This window comes from Haliotis asinina, chromosome 1 (assembly GCF_037392515.1).
Source record: "Haliotis asinina isolate JCU_RB_2024 chromosome 1, JCU_Hal_asi_v2, whole genome shotgun sequence".
NCBI lineage: Eukaryota > Metazoa > Mollusca > Gastropoda > Lepetellida > Haliotidae > Haliotis > Haliotis asinina.
In genome coordinates this window covers 17528422-17545551 of record NC_090280.1, presented here as the reverse complement: position 1 = coordinate 17545551, position 17130 = coordinate 17528422, and the positions used below count along the sequence as shown (strand labels likewise).

At 38.9% G+C, this 17130-nt stretch overlaps 1 protein-coding gene across 1 annotated transcript in view; it reads left to right on the top strand.

The window, feature by feature from the left end:
- Window positions 1-8759: 8759 nt before the first annotated feature.
- Window positions 8760-17130, top strand: part of LOC137287698 (sortilin-related receptor-like) — a 69759-nt gene continuing 61388 nt past the window's right edge. Inside the window, exons 1-7 of the mRNA XM_067820090.1 lie at window positions 8760-9042; window positions 12996-13220; window positions 13662-13826; window positions 14159-14226; window positions 14950-15139; window positions 15786-15881; window positions 16424-16593. Coding sequence (XP_067676191.1) covers window positions 8776-9042; window positions 12996-13220; window positions 13662-13826; window positions 14159-14226; window positions 14950-15139; window positions 15786-15881; window positions 16424-16593 — 1181 coding nt within the window. The 5' untranslated portion in view covers window positions 8760-8775. The remainder of the gene's footprint in view (window positions 9043-12995; window positions 13221-13661; window positions 13827-14158; window positions 14227-14949; window positions 15140-15785; window positions 15882-16423; window positions 16594-17130) is intronic.

Genomic DNA, 17130 nt, shown 5'->3' with positions numbered 1-17130 from the left:
GAAAGAACCCCAGTTTAAAAACTGTCAAGGAAACTGGAAACGGACTGCCTTCCGTGTTCCATCAAGGAAGAATTAACTCTCTTACTAACAATTGGCCGTGACAGCGTAACGACGATATGCGAGGCAGCGAAGTACGTGGAGATTGTCGTTGTCTTCAAAATGGTGCTAACAAGGCACTTCGGCCCCTGGCAATATAACATATTTGTTAACTAAGTTCATTCTGCTACAGTCAGAAACTGTGTGCTCTAAATGGTAGTTGGACCTGGGACCTTGAAAATTTCCAGACAAACCGTAATCATTTGTAGAATGGTGTAAGTTAAACTTTTATTTTTGAATATTGAAGATGAAGATGATTGAATTTGGGTCTTGGATTCGAAACTCACCTCGAACAAAAACACAAGAAATATATGAAAAGGGACAACAGCGCTTGCACATTCTGTGGAAGCTGAAATCGATCAAACTATCATGATGTTATTTTGCAATAACATTTATTCAAAGTGTCATAACCTTTTAATTTCTACAGTTGGTTCGGGAGCCTGTCTGTCCAGAATCAAAACAAACTCTCAAAAACTGTATACACTGCGTCTAAAATTATTGGGCTTAATGTTGAAAGTATCGGCAGTTGTTATGAGCAGCATGTTTTTTTAAAAAAAAGACAAACAAACGTTTAAGTGATTCTACTCACACGTTCTTTTCCCAACATTCATCATTGACTTATGGACGCAGGCTGCGTATGCCGTCCTTTTAGAACAAACAGGGTTCGCCACTTATTTGCTTCTGGCAGTATTAGACGTAAATATTAACTCCATATTCAGTGAACGACTTGTCTTCCACTTGTCAAAATTGTAGTCAGTATCTATGTTTGTGTACTAAACTGATGAATGCATATACTGATTATCTTAAACAATAGGTTTATGATTACCATTTGAAATGTTAAGCATGTCTTCTTTATGAAAGAAACATCTGGAGGACTGTATATGATGCAAAACAAATTTCCCTGGGGATAGTAAAGAATTATCTTATCTCATCTAATTATTTGTTGATTTGCGTATGGGCAGTGAAACGGGTTAATACGAATAGGCTATTCACCTTTACAAGGTACTTCTGTATATAGCTACCGCAGTGGGGGTGATTAAACGACTTACACCGGTGGGGCATATTTGTTTAATACGCATGTGATGTATTAGGCAGATTATAAAAGATTATTAAAAAAGTCCAATTTTATGGGGTTTTTTAATAGAAATAATTGCCCAAGGTCATACGAGTATAGGTAAAAAATATATATTTATGTATGTATTATCTTTACGTTTATACACTACTATTTTATTCGGATCCAACGACAGCAGGCAATCACGACGAGTTTGAAAACCACAGGTTAATTGCGATCGATGAGTTACTTGGCATCGATCCCTGTCTGGGAATTAAGTTGTAGTAGGTATTGATCAATAGCTGCTCTGCACTACATAACGCTACCACTGTCACGCTCAAACCTAGTACGCATGCTTGGGTTTGCTGAATGACGTCATAACTATATTTAGAGTCACCTAGGCATATGCTTAGTCATGTGAATAGTCAAGGTCAGGGCAGCTTTGCCAGGTGTTGCATAATTTACATCCCTTTTCTCGAGATTTATAATGGTTTAAAACGTTATTCAATAAAATATTATTCGGAAATAACAGGCTGGCTTTCAATCGAGCTCTATGGCAAGTCACGTACCGACCATATACGTTTAGGTTGTTGAGGTATAAAGTTACTAGAATCTGTGTTCTTTGTTGTGAATGTTTTAGATATTGTTGCTGTTGTTGTTGTTGTTGGTGGTGGTGGTGTTGTTGCAGTAAATGTTGAACTGAGGTTGGATCAGCGCGATTGTAATACGATGGCAGGTTTCATCTGTCAGACTACCTAACCATCCGACCCCGTTAGTCGCCTCTCGTCGCCTCTTGCGACAAGCGTGGCTTGCGGAAGATCGGTTCTAACCCCGATGTTCACGGGTCGACGGGTATCTCGGGACAACTTCTTATAATTTCTCATTTAGCATCTGGTGTGATGAACAGGAACGATTTCGTATGGATACACAACTCCATTATTGCAGTGAATGGGACGTTTCGTAGTAGAGGCCAACACCGTTATCAAGCAAGTGATACACAAGGAGAAATAGAGGATACTAAGCGACCTTCCGTGTAATACCATATTCATTCAACGAGTTAATGATTTGGTATCTAACGAGCGAACGTTACAGGGTGAAGACTCCCAGCTTTTGCGAGTCAAGCAAGGCCTGGTACCATTGCGACAGCGGCATTCCCATTGTGACTTCATAACTGTGAGACGTTATGACGTTATGACGTCATGCGTCTAGCGGTATTACACAAGACTATTGCAATAATATAACATCACATTGCAGTATCTTCCACGGGCAATTAATGATATTTATTATCCATACAGTGAAACATAACAGAGTACATATGTTGCACACGTGTAATAAACCGTAAAACGAATTTCATTGGTCAGTTATCCGACCATGACCTCCATGACTCCATTGGAATGTGGAACTACGTTTTTCATTCATAACTTTTTACTACAAATTTACCACGAATGTTCAGTCTCGCCAAAGACGTATATACGTTTTTTTGTCTCGCTAAGTACTACGAGAACACACCAGTGAAATGCTATCGAATACGAAACATTACAAACATACATTTTTTTCAAGATTTCAAGAAAAGGTAAAAATAGAGTCGGCTCGATAATGATACTGTTCACACTACCTTCGGAGGTCCAATATACGTAGGGACATTCTACATCAATATTGGCAAGTTCTCTATGGCAGTGAGAGAGACCGAGCCCGTTACAAATTGCCCTGTTGCTCGCTCTCGTCTCAGTGACGCCTCTGGATCCGCCACTGCAATGTTTACAATTCTAACAGTTACTTAAAATGATAAAGATTAAATTTCAATTCAAAATGTGTTTGTATTTTGGGCTTCGTGCATGAGTAGCTAGTCCATATATCGCGCTCTTTACTTAGTAGCGTTACACACGGAGTTTACGTCCATAGTGCCGTATCACTGTATTCTTACGCGACCTTAACCTTTAAGTCAAGCGACAACAGCTTATTTCGTTTCACGTGGACTTAGTCGTTTAGAAATAAAAAGGTTAGATACAAATGGATAATAAAGAAATTAACGCACTTGCGAGTGTATCATATTGTTTTTAAGAAACTGTATTTACGTGTCACAAAATCCATATTTCCCGAGCGAGCGTAAACACAATATGACACACTCGCGAGTGTATTAATCTCTATATCTTATCATTTATCTAGGACTTAGACTAAAAATAATTCCCCGGATGAGACTTGTGCAAAAGTCTGTTTTCAGTGTATCATAAGACAAACAACGTTATCCGTGACGGTTATATTGTTATTTATGGCATACCTGGTGCTCGGCAATCCCACCTTATAACCCTGTTGAACACCCTTGACCCAGTAAAGCCGGGATACGCCACTTGTCCCTTATCTCCCCATAACTGATAGTTTTTGGCGCCGTGCAGTTCCAAATTGGAACTCATTACTTGACTACGATGGAAAATGTGTCTGGTTTTAATCTTCATGAATATTGTACCCTTGATAGTCGAGGATGATGGGGAATAAAGGCTTCTTGGGTAGGAGGAAACAGTCATCCATGAAACACCTTCATTATACGCCGCAGTATACTAATTACTATGACACATGTATAACTCGTGGCACTGAAGTAATTCATTCGACACCTTGTTACATGACTGTTGTCATCATGCAGTGTGACACCTATTGCACATGGTTGGCTGTTGCCAGTAGCATGACACTTACATAACACGATGCACTGTAGGCAATATGACCCTTATTTAACACAGTGCACTGCAGTCATTAAGATGACACTAATGCAACGGTATACTGCAGTCCAATCAGCATGACATTTATATAACACGGCGCACTGCAGTCCATTCAGTATGACATTTATATAACACGGCGCACTGCAGTCCATTCAGTATGATACATATATAACACGGCGCACTGCAGTCCATTCAGTATGACATTTACATAACACGGCGTACTGCAGTCCAATCAGTATGATACATATATAACACGGAGTACTACACTCCAATCAGCATGACACTTACATAAAACGGCGTACTGCAGTCCAATCAGTATGACAGTTATATAACACGGAGTACTACACTCCAATCAGCATGACACTTACATAAAACGGGGTACTGCAGTCCAATCAGCATGACACATATATAACACGGCGTACTGCAGTCCAATCAGTATGACAGTTATATAACACGGAGTACTACACTCCAACCAGCATGACACTTACATAAAACGGGGTACTGCAGTCCAATCAGCATGATACATATATAACACGGAGTACTACACTCCAATCAGCATGACACTTACACAAAACGGGGTACTGTAGTCCAATCAGCATGACAGTTATATAACACGGAGTACTACACTCCAACCAGCATGACACTTACATAAAACGGGGTACTGCAGTCCAATCAGCATGACACATATATAACACGGAGTACTACACTCCAATCAGCATGACACTTACACAAAACGGGGTACTGCAGTCCAATCAGCATGACACATATATAACACGGCGCACTGCAGTCCAATCAGTATGACAGTTATATAACACGGAGTACTACACTCCAATCAGCATGACACTTACACAAAACGGGGTACTGCAGTCCAATCAGCATGATACATATATAACACGGAGTACTACACTCCAATCAGCATGACACTTACATAAAACGGGGTACTGCAGTCCAATCAGTATGACATTTATATAACACGGCGTACTGTACATCAATCAGCATGACACTTACATAAAACGGCGTACTGCAGTCCAATCAGCATGACACATATATAACACGGCGTACTGCAGTCCAATCAGTATGACAGTTATATAACACGGAGTACTGTACTCCAATCAGCATGACACATATATAACACGGCGTACTGCAGTCCAATCAGTATGACATTTATATAACACGGCGTACTGCACACCAATCAGCATGATGCATATATAACACGGAGTACTGCAGTCCAATCAATATGTTACTCATATAACACGGCGTACTGTGATCCTATCAATATGATCCTTATTTAACATGAAGTACTGCAGTCCAATCAATATGACTCTTATATAACACGGCGTACTGTGGTCCTAGCAATATGATCCTTATTTAATAAGACGTACTGCAGTCCAATCAATATGACTTTTATATAACACGGCGTACTGTGGTCCTAGCAATATGATCCTTATTTAATAAGACGTACTGTAGTCCAATCAATATGACTTTTATATAACACGGCGTACTGTGGTCCTAGCAATATGATCCTTATTTAATAAGACGTACTGCAGTCCAATCAATATGACTCTTATATAACACGGCGTACTACGGTCCTAGCAATATGATCCTTATTTAACAGAACGTACTGCAGTCACAAATGTAACACTGAGACGCACACAGTGAAAATGTTTTTATTCAAAACTAAATGGTTGTTATTTAGGTTGCATGGTCCAGTACTTGCTTCCTCTGTGTGGCTGCACGGGGCGTCTCTTGGTGTGTCACATTCAACCAATGCAGCCCAAACACTCGGAGATTCGATGACTTGCATTTTTATCTTCACCATACGGAGAGGGAATAGGCGATGGTACATGTTGTTACTTTATTGTTGTCTGACGCTCGGCATTACGTTGCTAAACAAGGACGAATAGACTCAATGCGGGTATCTGTATCTGAGTGGTCTGGCACCATTAAAATATGTCTGGGCTGGTAAAAGCAAGCGAACACACGTGCATGATCGGGTGAGTTTTACCAAACATTCAGCAATATTCCAGTAATATCACACCGAGAGACACCAGATATGGACACACATTGTACTTATGTGGGAATCGAACCTCGCCATGACCATACCGCCCCAGTACTATAGTCTCTTGCTCCTCATCTGTACAACAATTTCTAAGACTACTTCTAAAACGATAACTTCATGGACTACCTCAAACAACGCGTTTCTGTGTAGTACCCCAGCAAGTCCCCAACGCGGATCTCCAAACCAAATGTCTGACCGAGCCTTCATTTGCCAACCGTCAACTGGAGATCTCGGTCTCCTCCTACGGAAATCGTGAATACTTCATCGAAAGCAACTCTTTAATCTCTGGTAAATCACCAGTTCCATGCGGTCTTTCTTCTAAACCTATATGCACTATTCCTTCACCAATCTTGTCACAGCGAAGCTTAAGCATCTCTATGATGGGTGTAAGGCGTATAATATGTAAATGATTTATTATCATCATCACTTAAAGACTAGAAAACCCCACGGTGTCAGCCGGGAAAGCTTACTTTACATTTTCCCTATTTTCAGGGTAGCTAAAGGTCAGGTTGTGTCAGACAGCGAAGCGTCGTCGGTATATAATGGTGCCAGGCCGTGATGATGCAAATGTATTATTTGTAATCGCAAAACTGCTACTTATTGACCGCGAGCTCTTAGTTCAGTAAACTGTGACCGACCCTTAAAGAAGAATATGCCAGCAATGCGAATGACCTACAGCAGACCTATAACTTCACCCGTAACGAAAATCAGCTTTACATACACTGTATGTGGTTTTCACGTATACATTTATTGTCGCTGGTATGAAAAAACACAAACCAAATATCTGAATTGTCAAAGATATTCTTATACATGAGCTAAACATGACAACTTATCAACAAACATTGTTTATTAGAAAACACCTGTAAGAACTGGAGTAAACATCAACTCAAGGTTTTCACAAGTGTATATCGACGATTCACAGACATAAAGATTTACTAACGGCGGTATTCGAAAATATATATACTTCCCATCAAAAGCTTAGGCTCACTTGTGTAATTAATCATACCCACTGACTTCAGGCAACTGTTCTAGCTAAAATATTATTGTTGCAAAATATTCCATACTGTTTGAAGATAGTGTTTACACATGAACTGATGTATAGTTAAACACATTCGTTACGATTACTGACATGAGTTCAGTAAATGATAAAATCAGTGAAAATATGCGAATGTTTTAGGAAAAAATGCACCAAAACGTAGCTGTTCACATGTACGATATTTGATCTTTTAAGTAATTTCATGCGTAATCCTCGTGTAATTCATCTGCATAACGATTGCAGTTGGTCCTCCCAAAGTGGATGGTACTTGTTGGTGGAGAAATCAATATCCGATGTAACTATACATAATTATGGTAAGTGGTTTAGGTGAGTCTATTATTTTGATGGGATATACATGTATTTATATTGCTGTTGTTTCAAAATAACGAAGATTCAGCCAACAACTACCCTTGAAAATCCGGGTTAGCAACGTATGTTTGTCGTAAGAGGAGGCTAACGCGCAGTAACGGGGTCGGGCCGTAAGGTTCATTGCACAAAGGTATTTACGGCACTTAAAGATTAGCACTATTCCAGTTATATGGGGACACCAGAAATGGACTTCACATACTGTACCCATGTGTGGAATTGAACCGGGTCTTCATTGTGACGAGCGAACGCCTTAACCACTTGGCTACTACGGGATCAACGGATCAGTGTCCGTTCGATTACTAATTCATAGCTCCATTCACACATACGTGTACACACACTCACATCTCCGAGGAGACACATGCACATACTCATTCATCCACCCCAAAACTCACATCAACCACGTGCCATTCACTAAGCATTCAGTCATTCACTGACTCGCACATACTCTCTCCCTCCCTCCGCTACCCTCCCCCCTCCTCTCTCTCTCTCTCTTCTCTCTCTCTCTCGTCCCACCCCTGCACTCACTCACTCGCACATCACTCAACTCGTTTGCGACTGACCCATTTGATCATCCCATCGTTCAAAGCGTCAGACATCCTATCATCTAGTCTGGGTCACGTACTGAACAGTGTTGTCAAGATGTTGTTCCTGTAGTCAGTCTATACATGTTAGCTAGGTCGAGCTGTAGGTTGCAGAGAGTGTCTTATTTCCGAATTTGTCAGTGATACTGTATCACTCCTCCACCATATTGCACTGCAGCATATACGATATCAGTCTGTTGCATAATTTCATACATATCATTCCTTTGAAAATGACATACATCCAATATGTGTGAAATCATATTAAAAATCATTGTGCTTGTGGAAATAAAATAGTCTCGAAAGTCCCTTTATCGTTACATTTAATTACCATTTTTCAAATGGTCCTCACGTATCTTGTGCAATATTGTTTGTGGTTCAGTAAAACTCTGTTCAGGATCTAGTCAAACTGAAATCTCATCACACCTGGGGCGCTTTGATGTTGACAATGTGACGAGGTAAAACTTGTTCAGAAATATGCTAGATTCCTAACGACTACTACCAGTCACGCAATATGTAGTTAGAAAAATGAATGATAATGTTGAGGATTTGCATGAAATGCAACTCCTAAATTGGATGTTACGTTAGTATTTTATTCTGGTATAGTTATAGATACAAAATACATGTTGATTATTCACTTAAAACGTATCCCCTAGAATGTTTAAAATAATACATTGAAACGAACTCTTTTGATTAAGATTGGAAAATGCTACCGAGTTGAACCAAGAAAGTAGTGTAGTTTCCCAGTAGACAATAACATAGTTTAGAAAAAGTTTCCCTCTCAATATACAAATGATTTTTTATAAAGAAGTAAAGAAGTACGTACAGGTAGTTGGTCAGTTTTGAGGAAAGTAATTCAAGATTCAGAGATAAACATGGCGGCAGCAGCAAGGATTTGGGTACCTGCCCTGTTCTTGTTGTGCAGTTTCTTACACAATGATTGTCATGCGACGCGATTCGGTCGGGTAGCAGACACACTTTTCTTCCCACCGCTTTCCGAAGGCGAGAAAATGGGGTATAACATACAAGTATTAGCGTCAAAGACTGAAGACGAGGTGGATCAGCTCCTCCGAAGATATACAAGATCGGCACCAACGCAACCACCCAGCGACACTGCAGGGGATGCCCCGGAAACAAGCATAGTACGCTTCTTTTTATATTGTTATTACAACTTCATGTCTGCTTTGTAAAGTATGTTGCTATTTAATTGACTAAACAATTAAGTCAACGCTATGCGCGCTGACTGGGTGTTCTTTTTCCGGTTCAGTGCGTGTTATCTGTGTATAATGGACCTGAACTACTTCCGTATTTGTGTTTGATAGGGGATCTACCTGAGGTTACTGCGCAGTCTCAGCGATCTACAAAATATGTTACGTAATGTCGGATACTGTGTATTAATAAATTTTGAACAGCCATTCCTTGTATACACCGTCGTCCACAAATAGATTATTCATACATCAGACGTCAGTGTTGAAGTTGTCAGGTCATATTTTGTGTTTACATATAGGAACGACTACATTAAAGTGATAGATACTGATATCTTGAGTAAATTTTGAGTTTTGAAATGTAATTTCAAGATTTCGATGCCATGTGCATTACTAATATGGAATTATTGAGTTTACATTTGTTAAAAGTGTTACATGCACAAGATTCACTTGTCATGCCGAATAATGGTGTTTGATTCTGCACATAAGTACAAGCCCATTTTTAGTGTGTGGGAATATTGCTGAATTAGTATTAAATTCGTATCTATATGTACTCTTGAAGCACCCACTGTTTATGTCAGGCTGATAAGAGAGTAATTACTAGTGTTGGGAATTGCTTAAATCTCAAAAATGATCAGTTGGTTAATTACAACGTATCAAACATAAAAAATAATTGGCATTTAATAATTTAAAATTTGTTATGTGCACAAAATATTAAAGAAAAAACATGTAGTTCTTTTGGTATTTTTTTTTCAAATTGCCTAAAATGCATTTTGTGCAACTTTCCCATCTTTAAAGGATCACTAGTATGTTAGGAACATAAATTTTCTTTAGTTTTTAAGATAAATTCAATCATGACTTGAAAGGAGCTTGGATTGCTTGTGAAATGTAAATTTAAGATACAGACAAAACCAACCTTGATGTTAATGCAAACTAGTTTTACCTAATTGTTCGTGTTCGATCATGCGAAAACATGATCCTGTGTGCTCGTTTAATTAGTCACTGCGACCAGTGTTTGATTATTTAAGTTTATTGGACCACTACTATTAATTACATTCAAGAATGGAATTGATGATGTTGTAGAGTCTGTAAAGCAGAAAGGTTTCGAATAGTGAAACTTTAATTTGAAAAATTCAGCCATGCTTTTGGTGCATTTAGACATAAATATCGGTTTGTTTTTAAGAATAACTGATAGCTGAAGTACTATAATAATCTGCTCAGCAAACTGTGCTCAAGCATTTATCAGGTAGTTGAAAGACTATTTATAAGGATTTTAACAAACTGTTAAATATTTTCATTGATATAGTGGCACATTAAAATTATGAAAATAATACACAACATGATTGGTTTAATGGAAAATGCAGTAAATATGACAGGCTCAGATGATACAAAGCTATTTTTACAACCAATCAAACTATTTATGGGTGACGCAGTCTTATGGCTTAACATATATATGGTCATGTTGAATGCCAGTGTCCATAGCAGGAAATCCTGTTTTCATATCAGGAAATCCAGGATATAATCTGTCTGGTGCTGAAGGTCACCCTGAAAAGTAGTGTTTCTATCCCGGATTTTTATGTATAAAAAACGTAGTGATGATTTGCATAAATCTCTAAGGCAATAACACTTCACTAAAAGCTGAAAAGCACAGACGCCCATAGACGTACTATCCACTTATTCAGACTTACTTATTTAAAAGGATAGAATTGGAAATATGTCTTCCACATGCTCTAGGTTGTTGTGTTTGGGTTTTGGAGTCTTACATAGTGCTGGCATGTTTCAGCACCCTGTTTTCACTGTTTTTGACAACGTTTCATTTCACTCAGTCCCAATAAATATTGAACTGGTTGCTTCATTGCAAGTTGTAACTTGTCGTTTAAAGTGCCCATTAAGTACACAAGAAATGACATTTACCGTAGAGTATAAATGACCTCACCATGTTGAAGTTTATATGTGACTTGACAGAGGCCCAGATAAGCTGCGTATCTGGGGAAAATATGCATAGAAAATTGCCAATTACACATTGAAATATAGTTGTTGCAATTACACATGTAAAATGTTAGATGAATAAAAAGTTTAAAATGTGTACTGTTAGTCTAGGACTCTGTTGCAGGGTCAGTAAAGGATTAGTGATTTTAGACAAAGACAAACAAACATATTCTGTAACCAGACTTTAGGCCCATAATACATAAATTCCAATCATATCATCCAGCATGCCCTAAGTTTCAGTTTTTGAGGATGATTTTATGGTGAATATTTTAGATAGAGACAGTCCAAGTTTGTATGATATATGCTTATCAGTAGATCCCATCAAGTGCATGGAATTAGTAGTTGTTGGGTAGTCTGTAAAGTGTTACGGTTAAGAATTTTTGCCATGACAAAAGGTGTAAGAAATGCCCTGTGAACCAGCAAAACAGAACAAAGACAGGTCTAAAACATTCATATATTGTATTATTTAGCAAAGAGGGCAAGTTATACAAAGTCACAAGTCAATTTCACAATACCGATTTCAAGTACAATACAAATGAGATAAAATCTAAGGCAATGGGTCACAAAATATATATAGCAAATTCATCAGTCATAGTGCGAGAGAGAAACAGTTATGCAGGATGTAACACAGCGAGAGGGGTTTGATGGCTATGAAGATGAAGTGTTGGCAGCGATTGATGATGTATACTCCAGTTAATCTCTGTGTGTACATGTCCATCCCAACACGGCAACTAGCCTTTATATATACATTCAGTCATTTCACAACAGTTCGAGCACACATGAACATCGCCACTCACTTGGAATGCCCTCGAATAGTCTCCCAGTAGTAAACAAATAGAAAGTCATGGGCAGATAACTCCCAACTTCCGGAAAGCGTGCTGCCAAAATCCTAAAAGTGCTGACCACCTATTATACGAAATGTGACCCATCATAATTATCATTCAAAACACTAAACGTTGTGACCCAATAATAATTAATACTTAATTAATAACAAAATAAAATAACTAAAGTGTTTGCTTGTCACACCGAAGACCCAGTTTCGATTTTCCCTATGCATGTAATGTGTAATTTTTGGTGTGGATATGATAAAAGTGATGGATATGGTAGATGTGATGGACTATATTGGCATCTCCTATTCTCGCGCTTCTTACGGATATCGGCTGAAAAAATAATACAAACAGTTCTTTTCGTATGTATGCTTGTTGTTTTTAAATGAAGAGATTCTTCCTCTAACATCTGCATCTATCAGCTGCTTGATCCATCAGGTGTATTATCACACATGAGCTCGACGAAAAACATGGTCGTCCGCTGCAGAATTTTCAAGGCTTCTCCCATTCTCGCGACATAACGAGAAAATAACGCTATTAGGTTTAAGGAAGGGGAATCTTATTGGCAAGGGCGGGGAAAAGTTACCAAGTTTTTCCAAGCTGTTTACAACTCATGAATATTCATTGCATTGCAAAAATAAAATAATTCACAGACTTTGGCCACTTCCTAGTTACCGGTCAGTGATGTAAACAACCACTAAGTATCACGCATCGGCGATCTTGGCAGAAAATGTGTTTACCACGAGAATCAGAGACGGCCCTATACTATTGTTAATTGACCTGATGAAATTGTTTACGGAGCAAGTTACATACGTCAGTTGATGTCTTGGTGTAAATAGTTCCTGCTAGATGTCATCTGCATATTTATTCAGTCATAATTAAGTAATCTCATGGATTAGCACATCACATTAAACAGAATTCTTTTTGTTTACTGTATTGTTTGTGATGGAATGTGTGTGGAATACCTGAAAATTTATGAATATGTTGAATGAAAATTTCCAATTTTCAATGGTTTTGTATAGATTTGCGTGCCACAGGTATCTTGTGATGAAATATGTGTTTTTGTACTTACAGTTTGATCTCCATGACAACCACACTACGCTAGTAGTCCACTGGGCAGGGGAGCATAGCGATGTCATCATAGCATTGGCCAGGAATGGCCGTGGAAGTTCAGGAAGTAGGGTGTTTGTATCAAGGGATTATGGGAAGACGTTCAGCAACATCAGCAACCTGATGCAGCACAATGGAGGGAAGGCCGAGATCACGCATTACTACAACACTCCCTCACACAACAGCCATGTAAGTACAGACAGTGTCGAGCGGAAGGGGCAAGACAGTTGCTAGCAATTAGGATTTGGGTGGAATAGTTCACAATTTCAGGGTAAAATAACACTATTAATTTACCTCTTTCTGAGCATCAACATTTTTTGGTTGACCTATGTCATTGAAACATCATAGGTAGTGCTCATGATGTTTATCACTGGATTGGGTAGTCCAGATTTGATTACTTACAGACTGCCATATGGCATAAAACTGAACTTTTTAACTCCCTCAGGGGCAGAAGTGGTCACCATTACCTCTTGCTTATGTCTTAAATTTGCTTCAAGGTCAGAACACATCCCTAGTACTCTATGTTTGTCTCCCCTTAAAGGTTCTGGAAATTGACTTTTAAATGCCCCCTAAACTGGTGCAAGTTTACCTATCAAGATGCTAATGGATCAGATTTGTCTTTATTTCCAGTACATCTTCACAGACATTGAGGACAGATGCATCTTCACTACCAGGGATTATGCAAGGACTTTCAACACATACTGTAACATGGCCTTCAAACCTCGGCAGATCTCCATCAACAGTATCAACCCAAACTTGGTTCTTGCCATGGACGAAGAGAGCTCAGCAAAAGAGGTGCACATTAGAGATTATACCAGTCAGCTTGCAAGAGCTTGTTCAACAAAGTGGAAATAGCCTATGCACTCATCTTTCTTTCTGTGGGCGATGGGGTAGCCTAGTGATCAATGCATGCACATGTCATGCTAAATACCTGTTTTTGATTCCCACTTGGGAGCATTTCTGGTGTTCCCTGCTTTTTTATGGCTAGAATATTGCTGAAAGTGGCATAAAACTCACTCACTTGCTCACTCTTTCTTCCGGGTTTTCCTCTTTTAAAAAGTCAGACTGAGTTAAAGACACACATCCATTTCAACTGTTTCATTTCAGCATTTTTCATTGTTTTTCAGCTGTTCATATCTGAGGACTTTGGGTTCACCTGGCGTAGGATTGGCGACAATGTGAAGTCCTTCTACTGGTAAGTCTGAGTTTACACATTCAGCCAGCCAGGTTGACATATCTTTTATATTAGAATCCTATGATTTCGTTCAGATTCAAGACAGGCCTTGACTATAATTTATTTTGGTGGCTTAGCTTTGTCTTGTGTTTTTATAAAGTGTTAACAGTCAAGACTGGCACAGGTCATTGGTTCTCAATTGCGCAGATCGATGCTCATGTTGTTGATCACTCGATTGTCTGGTCCAGACTTGATTATTTACAGCCCGCGCCATATAGCTGGAATGTTGCTGAGTGCGGCGTAAAACTAAACTCACTCACTCACCTCCCCCACTTGCGCATTCTGTCTCTCTGTCACTTACTAGTCTGTCTCCAACTTTCACTCTCATTAACATGTTGACTCACTAATCCATGCTATCTCTTTTTATCACTCTTCCACTTGCTAGTCTTTCACTTTCACTCTCTCACTCAAACACTTGCTCACTCACACACTTGCTAGACCAATGAAGATCCTGATTAGGATTGCTCTTCAGTACTCCATGCTAGATGTGACTAACAGGATCGGGTTGTCATACTCACTGACTGGTCAACACATCATTTCATCATAATTGCTTGATTGATGCTCGTGTTGTTGATCACTGCATTGTCTGGTCCAGACTCTGTTATTTACAAACTGCTGCCCTATAGCTGGAATAGACCTGAGTGTGGCATAAAACTCACTCGCTCACAAATTCTATGATTCCAGGGGTGTACCTCCTTATGACTTGTCTACAACGATCTATGTGGAAGAGGAGCGACCGAATGGATTTGTAATGTTAGATGTTGTGTACAAGAGCACAGACCTATTCCGAACGTCTGCCAATAAGGTTACTGTCATTTCTGACGTGAAGGACTTTGAAGTCCGAGGGAAATACCTGTTTGCTACGAAAAAGGTGGTAAGTCATGCTTTCTGGTCACATTTCTCACACCTGTTCTGGGTGCATGGACAAGAAAATTGTCCTTAGCTAGCTTGGTTGATCCTGACAGGTGACTTCATTAAATTGGTGACATGATTGAGGTGTCATCATCGTACCAAATGTCACTGCAAACACAGTGTGTTATCTATTTTAACTGAATATTTACAGGCCATCAATCTTGTGTTTGATTTTTAACGGTTTTGTTGTCACAGCAGATGTTGATCTACATTTTCTCTGTTCAACCCTAAGTTATCATATGACAAAGAAAACTCCAAAATTAATTTTTCAGAAATATCTCAGAATTTATGAAAATAAGAACATTAGAAACAATTTACTGTAGTCAGAATCACAGTTTGTTTTCTCAGTTTGATTGCCAAAGCAAAGGCACTTAGTTCAGAATCATATATAAGTTTGAATCATAAATAAATTACCAGATTTAAGACTTGTTTTTATGTAACGGGACATATTCATGTTGTTACTGATTTTCTTTCCACAACTCTTTTTTGATCTAAAAACTTGTTAAAAACCTTATACGAATTTTGTTTTTGAGTATTTTCTGATGCAAATTAATTTGAAGAAAATGCCTCAACATTACGTTCAACACAAGCTTCTGCGTGTGTTGCAGCGGCTATTAGGGGCAACAGAACAGTACACTCAACTGTGGGTGTCCGCTGATAGAGGGCGCTTCCTCAAAGCTGAATTCCCCTCCCCTCACAACCACGTAAGTATTGTAACTGCAGTGTTAAAAAAACATCCTTGAAATGAGTATCTCTGAAGCAGACTATATTTGTCATGAAGATTAAATGGATTGGTTTATCAGCCTTGGTTTATTGGTTCTCATCTGAATGCATCTGATGTCATGAGTTTGTGAGCAGTTGAGATGTCTCATGTCTAAATTGAGACGCAAGTCCAATTTCGAGACACAGGTCCAATTCTTCACACACTTGACTTAATGCATCACACCCGTGAATATATTGGATAGAATTTCTTCAGATCTTCAGCAATCCATGTTTGTCAGGGGCAGCTAAAGGACGTGGTTGACCCATTTCTTCATATCCCATTTATGTACCTATAGTATTACGTGGGTCCGATGCTCAACAACTTTCTTTTTATCTAATATCTATTTATTTCAATCCAAATGATACTCTATTTATATGTACATGTATTTATGAGAAAACTGAATTCAAACATTATTCAATCTTTTTTATATTCCACTGATGGGATATACTTTCTGTGGAATCTTGCACTCTCTGACATTTGCAGGAGTATTACATAGCAGATGCTTCAGAAGACCAGGTGATGGTTTGTGTGTTCCACAACAGCAGCGCCACCAACCTGTACATCTCCGAGGTGAAGGGCCTCCGCTTCTCACTGTCACTGGAGAGGGTGGTTTACTTCAACCCCAAGGGAGCTAACAAAGATACTTGGCTCAGGTGGGTATCTCCACTTGTCATCACTCCATTGTTGTTGATGGATATTTGTATGTCAGTGTTGGTTCAAATCCAAGATTCATTTTGATTATGTTGGTCAGAAGCTGAAGCTTCTATTTTTTTTCAACCTAGTTCCTCTTCAGATTTCTTGGGGATGATGGTGTAGCCTAATGATTAAAACATTCGCTTTTCACACAGAAAACCCAGGTTTGATTGCCCGTATGTTCAAATTGAAATGGAATAATTTGCTCTGTTCATTCATCTGTCCGTTCCTTCTGTGCACATTTATCTTTTCTGGTGAAGAATGTTAAAACTGTTTAATATTTCTTCGCCAAACTTGGCACATACATAGATCTGGTGGTGTAGTGGTACCTTTTGGAAGTTTGGGTCTAGATAGATCTGGTGGTGTACTGGTGAAATATTTTTTTGCATTTCCATGGCAACAAGTTTGATTTTGATTGAAATTGGTGGTAGTGCTCCTCCCCGGAGTAGGATTCTTAAATCGTTCACTATTTCTTCACCAAACTTGACACATGGATT